Source organism: Accipiter gentilis, chromosome Z (assembly GCF_929443795.1).
Source record: "Accipiter gentilis chromosome Z, bAccGen1.1, whole genome shotgun sequence".
NCBI classification, from domain to species: Eukaryota; Metazoa; Chordata; class Aves; order Accipitriformes; family Accipitridae; genus Astur; species Astur gentilis.
Genome location: NC_064919.1, coordinates 79,971,163 through 79,984,258, shown reverse-complemented (window position 1 = coordinate 79,984,258; position 13,096 = coordinate 79,971,163). Strand labels below are relative to the sequence as shown.

General features: G+C 40.1%; 1 protein-coding gene across 6 annotated transcripts in view; it reads right to left on the bottom strand.

Annotated features, from left to right (window-relative positions):
- The window catches only part of KIAA1328 (KIAA1328 ortholog), a 187,463-nt gene that overhangs the window by 174,110 nt on the left and 257 nt on the right, over positions 1-13,096 (bottom strand). Inside the window, exons 2-4 of one of the 6 annotated variants that reach the window (XM_049795405.1) lie at positions 9,354-9,389; positions 6,981-7,120; positions 1,662-1,756 (exon numbers count right to left, since the gene is read on the bottom strand). In XM_049795405.1, the coding sequence (XP_049651362.1) occupies positions 1,662-1,756; positions 6,981-7,120; positions 9,354-9,389 (271 nt within the window). Of the gene's footprint in view, positions 1-1,661; positions 1,757-6,980; positions 7,121-7,284; positions 7,951-9,353; positions 9,390-11,313; positions 12,810-13,096 lie in introns of those variants that run through there. The other 5 variants (XM_049795408.1, XM_049795409.1, XM_049795410.1 and 2 more) reach the window with 5 other exon arrangements.

Here is a 13,096-nt window from a genome sequence, read left to right as displayed (position 1 = left end):
CTCCAGCATTGCACAACTAGGGATGAAAATTATGGAGAGTTTTAAAAAAGTGACGAGGTGAGCGGAATTAAAGTTCAACTTCCCTATTACTCTACAAAGGACTTTTAATTACATCCAATAAAAATATGATTAGGTTTAAAAATAAAAGAGAACTAAATATAAAATAATAGTGTTCCACTAATTTTACTTTTCAAAATTAATGTTGCTGCACCTTCTATTTTTCTTCGAAGAAATGTCAGGCAGAAATATCAAACTGTCCTCAGGGAAAAATCACAGCATCTGAGATTTAAGAAGAATCCCATGCTCAAATGAGTTAGTGTACTACTATTCACTAGGGAGCAGTGTATTATGAGGAACAATGTAATAAAAGGCTTTTTTTAATATTAGAATATACCTCTATATATCAACAGTGGCAACAGTGTCCGAATAGCTCCAACATCTGACAATTTGTAACCAGGCTTCCCAGCAATCTAGTCTTTATGACAGCCTTAACTAGACATTTTCTAACACATGAGGTAGGATAAAATAGAGTTGCAAGCATGAAGAACTTCAGAAATTACTAAAATACCGTATAGCAAGAAATCCTATATTAGTACAAAATTACTAGCAGGCAAAATGGTCCACTGGCTGAGGATAATCAGAGAGAAAATATTCCTAGCTGCACCAGAGATATTGCATGACCTTGAGCAAGTAACTTAATTTCTCTGCCCAAATTTTGTATATAAAAAGGACAGTAATGCTTGCCAATTATTGCACAGACATGAAATCTACAGCAAAAATAATTTCATTAATACCTGAGAACCTGCATGTTGTTCTAGAAAAACTTTGCCTTTACAAATTCTTAGTATGGACACTAACTTTTAGCCCAAAGGACCCAAAAGCATCTCACAAGACCTTCCCCTCTGATGCTGTGCGAAAGCCTGCCAAAACTTCTCAATTTTACAGCCACTATGTAAAAAGCAGATTTCCAGAGATTCTGAAGTGTTAGGGACACAGAGAGGGGAGAAAAATCTCCTTACTCAAATTCAATCTATTTTTCACATCCTTTATCAATGCAGGTAGCATTGGAATGAAACAGAAAAAACTTTTTGCTAAAGCCAAGAAACTTGCACTATTTCTGCCTCTCCTTTCAAATAATAGGGAGAACTTGAAGAAATTAATCAAAGCAAGAGATTTGGCTAGATAAGTTAAAATTACACTGGACTCTTTATTGCTCTACATTTGCAAAAACAGGCAAATACTGATTAACGTTTCAGCCACAAGATCACCAATCCACCTTTAAGGCAGCATTCCGTATAAAAGCTAACCCCTAACAAAGGTTCATATCAACAAAGTTTGTAATTTCCAAAAGCCAACATGTGTTTATTTAAAGCACATGATACAAGCAGCAAACAAAACCATAGCCCTGTGACTAGGTTTATAAGGATGAACTACTGCAGGTCACAAAACTTTGGCATTTGTTTTCAATATGTTTAGGGGATTTGGGGTCAGGAAGCAAAGAAAAACCAATCAGGCTGCTTCAATGTTCATACTTCTTCCAGTAAGAAAAATTACCTTATGCAAATGTTCAGGTCCATAATGCAGTTCTACATCGCTTGATGCTAATTAGAGGAATGACTTTCCTTAAACATAATGTATTTTCAGGTGATGCTTATTCTTACCTGGCAAGTTCTTTAATTAAGTTTGCAATGCGTCTCTTGTCCTCAGGACACAAATCCTTTAAAGAAGCACTCTTCATTCCTCCTTCATTAGTGACCTGAAAATTTAAAGTAACATTTTAGAAAGTAGTCTTTAAAGGAGAACAAATATTTCATAAGATATTAAAAGCATTTCAAGACCTAATAATTAGAAGTTGAAAGTAGGCAAATTCTAACTGGAAAATGGGGGAAAAAAATTTGTGTTTTTTACAATGTAAATATAGTTCAGTAAAACAAATTACCAAATTGTGGAGAACTTTTAAAAGAGACTTGTAATTCAAATGCAAGCTGGTAGCTTCAATACTAAACATGTCGGGTAAAGTTTTAAGACATACACTATTCATTGATTCATACTAGATAAAGGGCAGTAGGTTCTCATGACCTAGAAATCTAGTGCAGCAATATCCAAATCCAAGTACAAGCTTTATTATATTAGGATCCTAAAACAAAGAATAAGAAAAAAAACACTCCGCCTTTGCGTTTATGACCAAACCATAAAAAACCAGCAAAAAAGTTATGCAATATATTGTTAGTAGGTGGTAAATACTTCTTTCAAAGGATTTTTTAATACATGGAAAAGTACACACCCTTGCACACACCACTATCGTTTGGTTTTAATCTGTTATTTGCTACCTTCATACTTACTACTCCTTCTCAAAACAGACCTTTAACATACTCCACTACTTCAGTTCCTTTAATGCATTCCTTTATCACACTGAGCGAACTGCAATATAAAAGTCCACCAGAGGGCATATTGCTGTTCGGGTTTGCAACAGTCCTTTGTATTACTGAGGTTACTGGCATTACCTATTTTGGGTGTTTCCAAGCATGAAACAGCTCTAAGTTCTAAATTGGTTTTATTTATTAAAAATTCCTGTCATCAGTGACTCAGTTCTCCAGTGGTTGCGCTAAGCACAAAATAAAAATCCCAAGATAAAAGCAACAATAAAAGCTATGCTACTCTGTCCAAGATTTGGCAAGCCTAAATATTTCCACTTAATTTGACTTACTTATTTTCAGTTTAGACTTTTAAAAACCTACAAATATTACAAACCTCCCAGAGCGCATACAGTGCTTAACATGAAATACAAGAATGCTGCAAGTGCCTTGCAGTTTGGCCAAATTAACACAATACAGCACAGAACAACCTCTGCACATATAAAGCAAATACTGGGCTTCTCTCCCCTCATTAGCAATAACAGCAGCGGATCTACACACATCAGAGAGGAAGTGCCCCCTTCCATTCTTAGCTAATTGCTTCTTGAACAGTGATTTGAAACAATTAAAGCACTATGTCGCTTTTGAAAGAGGTGATGATTTTATACAAACTCATGTTATACCCACCTGACCCTTCAGTACACTTTTACTTTAGCTTCAATGTGTTTTCCTCAGAAAAAAAATATAAATGGAGTTTCACAAGGCAAATTAGACTTCATGGCTTTTCAAGGGGACATTTGATTTCACAGTTTCCTTCCCAAACATATGCTATTTATAGTCATACAAATTAAGAGAGAATGTCTTTAACTTAATTTACCTTCAACTAAACATATGGTTGAAGGATTTCCATTTCCCTTGCTAAAACCATCTGAAAATGTTTTTTTTTTTTTAGCAGCTAGATGATGGAACTTCTTTAAGAAAAATAAAAAGTTACAGGACATTTTTCACTTAAAAAAAGAGGCAGAAGCTTGATCGCATTAGTGAATGAGATTTTAACAGAAGGTACCTCAAGCTATTACCCAAACCCATGTACGTACTTTCAGACAAACACTTGTGGGATGAAGAGGAAAATCAGAAAAGTTAGTCTGCACTTTTTTTTATCACCCACAGCTATGGATAGATGGCACACAAAAAATTCTGAAAGGCAGGCTTGTACCATAACACATGTCAAAATGAAGCTGTGGAATTCTGCACAGCAACAGCTCCACCATCAAAACAAGATGACAAATGAGACAGAGGCCAAGACTGTATTGTCTCCTTTTTCCAGACTTCTGTCCCTTCTACACAGCTCAGGGTAGAAAACAGTTTTGTAACTCAGTATTTTCTGGATGAAATGTACTACATAAATGGAATGCTTTCTCACTTTATAAACCACACCACGGAAGATGACAATTTGCATGAAAGAAGCAGACAACTTCTGTCAAACAGAAAGTAGGAAGATGAGAAATTTTGGTCAAGACCAGTATAGCAAACCACAGATTTATTAAAAATACCAGAAAAGCTCCATACTAACAAGGTCTTTTTGAAGTCTTCTCCAAAACTCTCATCCTCCTTTGTGATACTCAAGTCTATGTGAACGAAGAAAACGTCAATGAGTCCCACCAAGATTCACACTAGAGCAAAACTCAATCCATTCTCTTCAAAAGAGGACTCTAGTAAATCATAAAGGTGAGCAACCTTCCCCCAGGACAATAGTGTAAAATATTGTGGTGGGTTGACCCTGGCTGGATGCCAGGTGCCCACCAAAGCCATTCTATCACTCTCCCCCCTCAGCTGGACAGGGGAGAGAAAATATAATGAAAGACTCATGAGTTGAGATAAGTAAGGACAGGAAGAGATCACTCACTAATTACCATCACAGGCAAAACAGACTCAACTTGGGGAAAACTAACTTATTACCAATCAACCAGAGTAGGGTAATGAGAAATAAAGCCAAATTTTAAAAAACCTTCTCCCCACTCCTCCCTTCTTCCCAGGCTCAACTTTACTCCCAATTTTCTCTACTGTCCCATTTCTGTCCTCCCCTCCAGCAGTGCAGAGAGACAGGGAGTGGCAGTTGCAGTCAGTTTATCACATGTTTTCTCTGCTGCTCTTTCCTCCTCAGGGGCAGGACTCCTCGCTCTTCCCCTGCTCCAGCGTGGGGTCCCTCTCACGGGAGACAGTCCTCCGTGAAATGCTCCAACATGGGTCCTTCCCACAGGCTGCTGTTCTTCACAAACTGCTCCAGCGTGGGTCCCTTCCACAGGCTGCAGTCCTTCAGGCACACGGCTCCACCATGGGTCCCCCACAGGGTCACAAGTCCTGCCAGAAAACCTGCTCCAGCGTGGGCTCCTCTCTCCATGGGGCCACGGGTCCTGCCAGGAGCCTGCTCCAGCGTGGGCTTCCCACAGGGTCACGGCCTCCTTCAGGCATCCCCCTGTTCTGGTGTTGGGTCCTTCCTGGGCTGCAGGTGGATATCTGCTCCACCGTGGACCTCTATGGGCTGCAGGGGGACAGCCTGCCTCAACATGGTCTTCCCCCACGGGCTGGAGCACCTCCTCCCCCTCCTTCTTCACTGACCTTGGTGTCTGCAAAGTTGTTTCTCTCACATGTTCTCACTCCTCTCTCCAGCTGCAGTTTCTGTTCCACAGCAACTTTTTTCCCCTTCTTAAATATGTTATCACAGAGCTGCTACCATCGTTGCTGGTGAGCACAGCCTTGGCCAGCAGCATGTCCATCTTGGAGCTGGCTGGCACTGGCTCTATTGGACACGGGAAGCTCCCAGCAGCTTCTTACAGAAGCCACCCCTGTAGCTCCCCTGCCACCAAAACCTTGCCACGCAATCCCAATACAAGTATATTAACGCAAAGCAATTAGCTCTCCCTAGACACACACACACAACACTTTGAAGAAAATTAGTTGTGTTGGTGATGAAAATTCCTTGCAAAAAACCTCTGTGACCATACCTTCTTCCACAACAAGTAAAATGTACTTGTTCTGTTTGTTTCAAGTAATTCAGAACCTATATTCAAAGTTAAGAGTACAAACTTTCCATGAGGATTTGGCAAGGTAAGAGATAAACAGGAGGTTAAAAAAGACAGAAAAGAGAAAAAGCTTTGGACACATTTTATTGTCAATATTAGAAAAGCACATCTGAGTATCCAATCAAGATTTCACGTATTAGGCATTATATAAAAAAAACAAAGACTGTTTCTACGCCAACAGCTCTCACAGGGAAACTGAGTAAAATTTCTCTAAACAAGTAATGCTAAAAAGACACCATACAACAAAACAGATTTTAATGTGACATATGAATGCATCTATGAGGCTGCAGACTTGGCGATACTTACAAAGAGATGCTTCTACAAAAAGATTCTGCATAATGAGGGCTATTCCTGAAATTTCTCTGCACGTCACTTAACAGCATAATTTGCAAAGTGGAGGTACATACCAGCCTCCTAAAACCAAGTACTGATAAACAAAGAAATGGAAAGGGACAAGTCCAGGAGTGGCCTAAAAATGAATACTAGTTATTAGAGTGTCATGCTGAAAGATTCGAAGGGCAGTGACACTGTCAAAGCAATGAGAATTGAGTGATCTGTCTTCACATCAGAGTTTTGAATGTACATGCGAGGCACACAGCATTTACTCAGCACACAGAAGACACAGAGAAGGACATCTTAGCCCAGAAGAAGAACAAGATTTAACTGCATGATAATACAACAGTGATTCAGAAGCAGTCAAAAGTTTTAGATAATGCCTGTAAGCAGGAGGATACCAAACCCTAGTGACTTACAGACTTGCCCAAGATGACTATTAGGCAAAAGACTTAACAGTACTCAAACGACTTGCATAGGCACCTTACTATACAAATTGTGTTAGAAAAATGGCATCTCTCAACAGACTTCTGAATATCACAATACCTATCACAATTCAGAATAACTTTCCAAAGGAACCCCACTGCTTTGAAATTTCTACTGCAATAAACTGTAGGAAACGTGTCACCTATCATTACACGAGTAGACCAGACAACTCAAAGCAGAGCCAAAGATAATGTTAACTGACAAAGCTACTCCTACTACTCAGATGCATTTTTAACTTTTACTATCAAAAACAGAACGTGATTTTATTCTACTAATGTGAGCAGCCACAGCAAAAAGGTCCCTAAAGAGAATTTTACATGTCTTGTTTCTAAGTGATATGACTTGAGCAATGAAGCTGAATTGACTGAAACACAATTTCTTGCATGTTTGGCTAGTAACATATAGATTAGGGGCTACTCAAAGATACACTCTCTCTCTGTACACATATACACACAGAAACATATACAATCTGTTTTACATAGCCTCAGTTACACACCACTGACATAAATTAGCACATTGAGCCTTTGTTCTCTTTAGGTGGGCAAGCAATCTCAGTGGAGAAGTAATTTTTGCCAGCAAGCCACCACGTAAGTGGGCAAAAAATGTAAGAGATTGAAAAAATAACAGTACTCTAAAAATGTTTCAAATTTTCAATCTAAAGATTTTCTGACATTTTTCTACTATATGCACTCTTTAAAAGCAAGAAAAATTTGCCTTTACTGACCTGCTGCCCTGTCAGATCTTCTGTGCTTCTAACAGGATCCATGGAAACAGAAGCAATAGCTACAGGCACCTTTAGCTCAGTTTTACTTTTTTGATATTTTGGCAAATACCTTGTTCTTAAATTTCCTTTTGTAGACATTCCTGTAGATTAAAGACAATCAGAACACACAGGTTATAAAGTCAAAAGGGATTCCACAAAGGCATCCTTGCCTTAGCAGCTCTTTTTGAAAAGAATGAGCATTTCAGGTATATGTTTGCAGATCCCCCCAGCCTTTTACACCATACAAAGTTTTATTAAGATGAACCAGCAGAAAAAGAGGTGCACAGCACTGAAGTACACCCAGTCACAATGAACATCAAAGTAAATTCTGAAACGCACATGTTGTTTTCTGACTGATGCAAAAACCTGTGTTTAAGATGCAAAAGCATAAAATTGAGCTTCTGCTTTGACACTCACAAAGAGGAACCAATCAGCAGCAATGCTGTTAAAAGTACCACTCATAAGATAAAATACAACTTTTCTCTATTATACAGCCAACCCACTGATTGTTCAAGCTATTTGTTGCTCCTTTCAGGACCACGCAAGCAAGTAAGGTAACACTGCAGTGCATGCTCCACAGCTGTAAAAAGCTTCCTGCCATAATTAGAATTAGCTCACCACTACCAACAGTAACAACATGAAAGCACTGAAAATCCTGATACTGCAATTATAAAGTGCCAGCACTGACACTAACACCTCCCAGGGCCAGAGGAAAGCCAATAATTTCTTGGTACTGCCTCAAGGTTTGAGTTTTGATTGTTCAGATGTGCAAAAGGTTTTGAACAAAAAATATTGATTTTATACTAGCAGATAGACTACATTTATTTAGGTAATGAATTTCAGAAGTGTACCAGCAGTTCAAGTGAAAGAACTAAATTATAAGCTTTAACATCTCCATGCTCATTGTTGTAGTTTAACCCCAGCCAGCAGCTAAGCACCACACAGCTGCTCACTCATTCCCCCCCCCACCCAGGGGAATGGGGAAGAGAATCAGAAGGAAAAAGGTAAAACTCATATGTTGAGATAAGAACAGTTTAACAGAACAAAAAGGAAGAAACTAATAATGATGATAATAAAATGACAATACTAATAAAAGGATTGGAATATACAAAACAAATGACGCACAATGCAATTGCTCACCACTCACTGACTGATGCCCAGTTAGTTCCCGAGCAGCGTATTCCCGCCCCCCCCCCCCCGACCAACTGCCCCCAGTTTATACACTGGGCATGACACCATATGGTATGGAATATTCCTCTGGCCAGTTTGAGCCAGCTGCCCTGGCTGTGTCCCCTCCCAACTCCTTGTGCCCCTCCAGCCTTCTTGCTGGCTGGGCATGAGAAGCTGAAAAATCCTTGACTTAGTAGAAACACTACTTAGCAACAACTGAAAACACCAGTGTTATCAACATTCTTATCATACTGAATCCAAGACGTAACACTACACCAGCTACTAGAAAGAAAATTAACTCTATCCCAGCCAAAACCAGGACACTCATACACAAGGGAAAACAATGTTTCCAAAATTCTCTTCCACGGAAGTGGAAGAATATTTCTCAGAGTGAATCCATTTCCACCATTTAGGACCACTGCTTTCTTTCCAGGGCACAGAGTATAACAACCTGATATCACGTGGCTTGAACTACACTAGCTAGAAAACACATACAGAGATTTTTAATAGAGGTGTTTGGCCAGTAGTTTTGAAGGGTAACCAAGCTACTCCAAATGTAGAGAGTAGGATTCCTCAAAATTTATAACTGCTGGACATACTTGGCCATACACAAAATTTTACTAGAGTTAATCATCCCCAGATGTGTCTTCAGGACCTGGTGTCACTGTAAAAGCTGTATTTGAAAAGAATTAGAAAATTCTGAAGGGGGACTAAGAACACCCATCTTTTCCCCAAGGATGTACCCAAGCATGCACTCAGTAAGTCAAGGTCAAGAGAACTAAAAAAAAAAAATAATTTGATTTTTCTTTACACAATGAATCTTCATTTTAATTATTCTCTTCAAAATTTACAGAAGACCTGAACATCTCTAAAGCTTCAACGTTCTTCGGAGACCACATTAAAATTCAGCTTACCTTATAGATTGGATAAAACTATGCTGTACCTGCAATAGAAACAACTCCCCTGAAACTGTTCATCTTATACCGCATGCTTATCTAAGCAGCAGAGCATAAATCCTCTGCTATAATCCTGTATGTCCCATTACAACCTGTGATGACTCTGTACCTTACACATTCAAGTACACAAACCACGTACCTGAAAAGACATTGCACAGTTTAGCATTCACAGGAAAAACCTTTGTTTACAGCTATTAGAAGGTCATACCTGAAACAGATACCATTGGCTGTTCTCCATCAGAAACTGCATGTGGCTTTGTTAAAGGACATAAATAGGAAGAAAGCAAGCTTGGTCCTTTAAACAAAACTATAAAAATAAGTATTTCGGCTCTTAATTTTGAAAGACTGTGGATAAGAAAACAACACTCCAAAAACACAACAAAAGTGGCAACAATCTGGGAGCATCAAAAGCAAGTAAAACTTGACTAGAAAAAAAAACAAACAACACACAGATTGCTAAAACAAAAAGCATTACTACTTCTTCACTGTGCATTAACTTTCAGCCTGGAAAGATTATCTTAGAGGTCACCCTCACAAAAGATCCCAGGGACCAGCCCCAGTTACAAGTGCAATTACTAAGATAATGAAGTAATAATATTTATTTAAATTAGAGCAGGTTATCATTATATAAGGAACCTCTTGATATGTAGGGAAGACAAATCCCAAAATAGTGTATATTCGTACTCATACTGCAATGAAATACATTTTGTACAATATATTCTAAGAAAAATAAATAAGGATAAATGCAAAAGGTTTCAAAGGAAGTTGGTCATTCTCATCTGATCATCACATGATGAGTAACAGAGGAAAGCCTGAGGACTGATTTTCTTTAAGAAGTTTCAAGAACTTTCAAATAATACAGAGCTTTAATTATTAAATTACTTGACTGCAGAAAAAACTTAAGTATCACAAAGGACTGGGCATCATATTATTTGTGCTATGTTAGCAGTCGCTGAACTTGAATCCTCGCCTCCTAGAAATCACTAAAAATAGGACTCAACACAATTCAGGGAAGGGTGTAAACTATAGTGTCTTCCTTAAAGCAACAGTTTCATTTAGCTGAATGTAAATATTTTTACTCCCACACAAGTAACTATTCTTATACTAAAGTGAAAAACAAAAACACAGGGCACAAAATTCTGCTCCACTGTCTGTTATTTGTACCTCTTTACTTTCCTCAGCCTTCTACGGTTGGTCAATTAACTCAATTACCTAATTTCTGTACAGTTTACAGATAAATGCATTTAAGGTTTTGCAGCTGTCTTCATACAATAAAGTCAAATTGTGAAAATATTTCAATTAACCTATACAAACTCTCGCCTTAACTAAAATTTGATTTTGATAGTAACATCTCAAAAACTTAATTTAATGAATTACCACACAGTGGAGAAAATTAGCAACAGCCTAGAAGCCTTGCCCTGAAGACAGCAACTTCAAATGCAATCAATACCCGCTATCCATCACACAACTGGTACTTGGCACACTGGAAGGGCTTGATCACAGGCTCACCTGCAATCTTGTTGATCCACTTTATCACTTGTAAACAATTATCACTCATCAGTCTGACACTCGCTGGAGAATATGTTCACTTAGTACTACTGTCAAAGCCATCTTTCTCTACACTGAAAGCACTTTTCTTCTCACCTCTAAGGTGCAGCTTGCTATCTCTAGCTGTCACAACACATTGTGGGGTGTTCCCATGAACCAAGTGAGGAAGCTGAATGAACTCTGAAAGTAAAGCACTCCATCCCCTCTTTCTAAAAAGCACCAAGGTAGATCAAAAGTCCAAGTCTGGGTCAGAGCCCAGCCCAAACAGCTGTGTCAGCACAACTGCAACAGCAATCAGCAGGACACTGAGAAGAGTATCTTCAACTCATACTACTACAGGAAACAACAAACTTCAGCAGAGGTGACTGCTTTCTCAGCTGACATACGGTTAATCTGTGTGTCAACACATGGCTACAGGAAATAAAACAGATTTGCCTAAACGACATTCCGGTTTTGAAGTTTGCATCCAGTACTGGCACTGTTGTGTATAGATACCTAGCAGCAGGATGAAAAAAATTAGTCAAAGCTGTTGCTGTTACTACCCCCACCTACCAGGACCACTCTCTGGTGAAGGTTTGCAGCCTAATGTATTAGAATAAACCAAAGCCAGATCAGGTTACCTTAATCAGCTGGACTGAAAATTGCAGTGACTCAGGAGGTGATTCATAAACAGGTCCAACGTCCTTGTCTTGAGTGAAAGACTGGGGACAGTACCAGCATCAACCATTTAACATTAATCCACTGCCACACCTCTGTAGACTCCCAGTAAGGTGACTATACACATTATAAACCTTGTACCACCACAGCTAATGTTCAAGGCAACACCAGAGACAGCCACCACAGGCTTCAGCAAAGCTGAAAATCTTATGATGCTGTATGGCTCCCCTATGGCAAGCAACAGTGCATCTGCCTTGCCATGCTGTATCTATTCAGCAATTACAGAGAGCAGTTCAGTTTTCCAAAGCTATTAAACCAACATTGCCAAATGTCCCAAATTTTCCATCCCTACCCGCCTTTTTTGAAAGCATCCACCATTATTCACTCTTACACCATATGCATTTCCGGGTATTTAAACTTTTCCAAGATCAGAGGCAACACTACCTACTTGCAAAAACACATCAAATGGAAACAGTTGTCAGGAAGAGCCTCATTCCTTGGAATACCACAATGCATGAGGCCACTGCTGGTCTCAAGAAAACATATTTAGTAATGGGAAACAACTTGTCACCCCAGTAGTTAATTGAGAAAAATACACTGTCATTGTAACTGCATCAACACTTCCACAACTGAACAGAGTAGTGAAAGTGTAGCAACAAATCTGATATGTGACTACCAACCTTCACCCTAACACATCACAGAGAAAGCTGTAGGCAATTTTTTTTTTTCTTTTACACAAATGGGAAATGATAACAACATGCTCCGTAAATAGACCACTGGATGGTTGGCCCATTTCGTTTGTGCATTGTTTTCCAGTCTGTGTGCAATCAAATGTAGATACAAGAGCATATAAACATACTCTTCTTTCCAATCACTTCTAGCTGATGCTGGAATACCACTCTCAGTGTGAGCAACAGCAATGCCTCAAGTCCCTCATACCTACAGCTAAATTGTCAGCTCCTAGATTTCCGCCAGGCCAGACTGTCTTTTCCACCCTAATGTCTTCAAGTACCTAAGCCTCTAACTCAGCCACGTGAGCCCAAACATCAATGCCAACTCCTTCTGGTTCTCTGAACCACGCAAGCGCATCTCCCTCTAGCCAGGCTTTCACAGGCTAAATCCCCAACCACAACCACACCACAACCACCACCTCCTCCATCTATGTGTCCAGCCCCATGTAAGCTCCCGCAACGGGAGCCTGCATGTCTTCTGCAGATGAAGCCACCACAGCCTCCCACTTGTCCCTCACAGACAGAGGCCTCCAGCCTCCAGGTCACCCACAGGCTCACCCTAAATGTTATGCTTGTAGTCAAGCCTAGACACCAATCACAAAAGACTTATCTTTTTCTAGCTGCCTGTTCAGCCTCTCGCCTCAGTTTCTCTCTGTTGATTCCCTGGCAGGTTTCCATAAGATGAACCCAGACCCCCCACTTCCTACAGATTTATCTCCCCCAGGACTTCCCAGCCAGGTCACACAGAAAGTGGACGCCCAACCCCCCCCTCCTCTCGGAGGCCACCTTTGCTTTTAAATCCCACCTAACTCTCCACTCCCTGCACACAGGCACACGCCCGACCTCTCTCCCCAGCCCGAGCTCCCCCACACTCCCGAGCGGAGCCCCCCAGACCTCCGGCGCCACGGCCGCAAAACCCCACCCGCCCCACAGACCCGCATCGGCTCCAGCCTTCTCCACACCAAAACCCCAACGCAGACGCCCCCGTCGCCTGCCCTGACAGGCCATTCCCCCT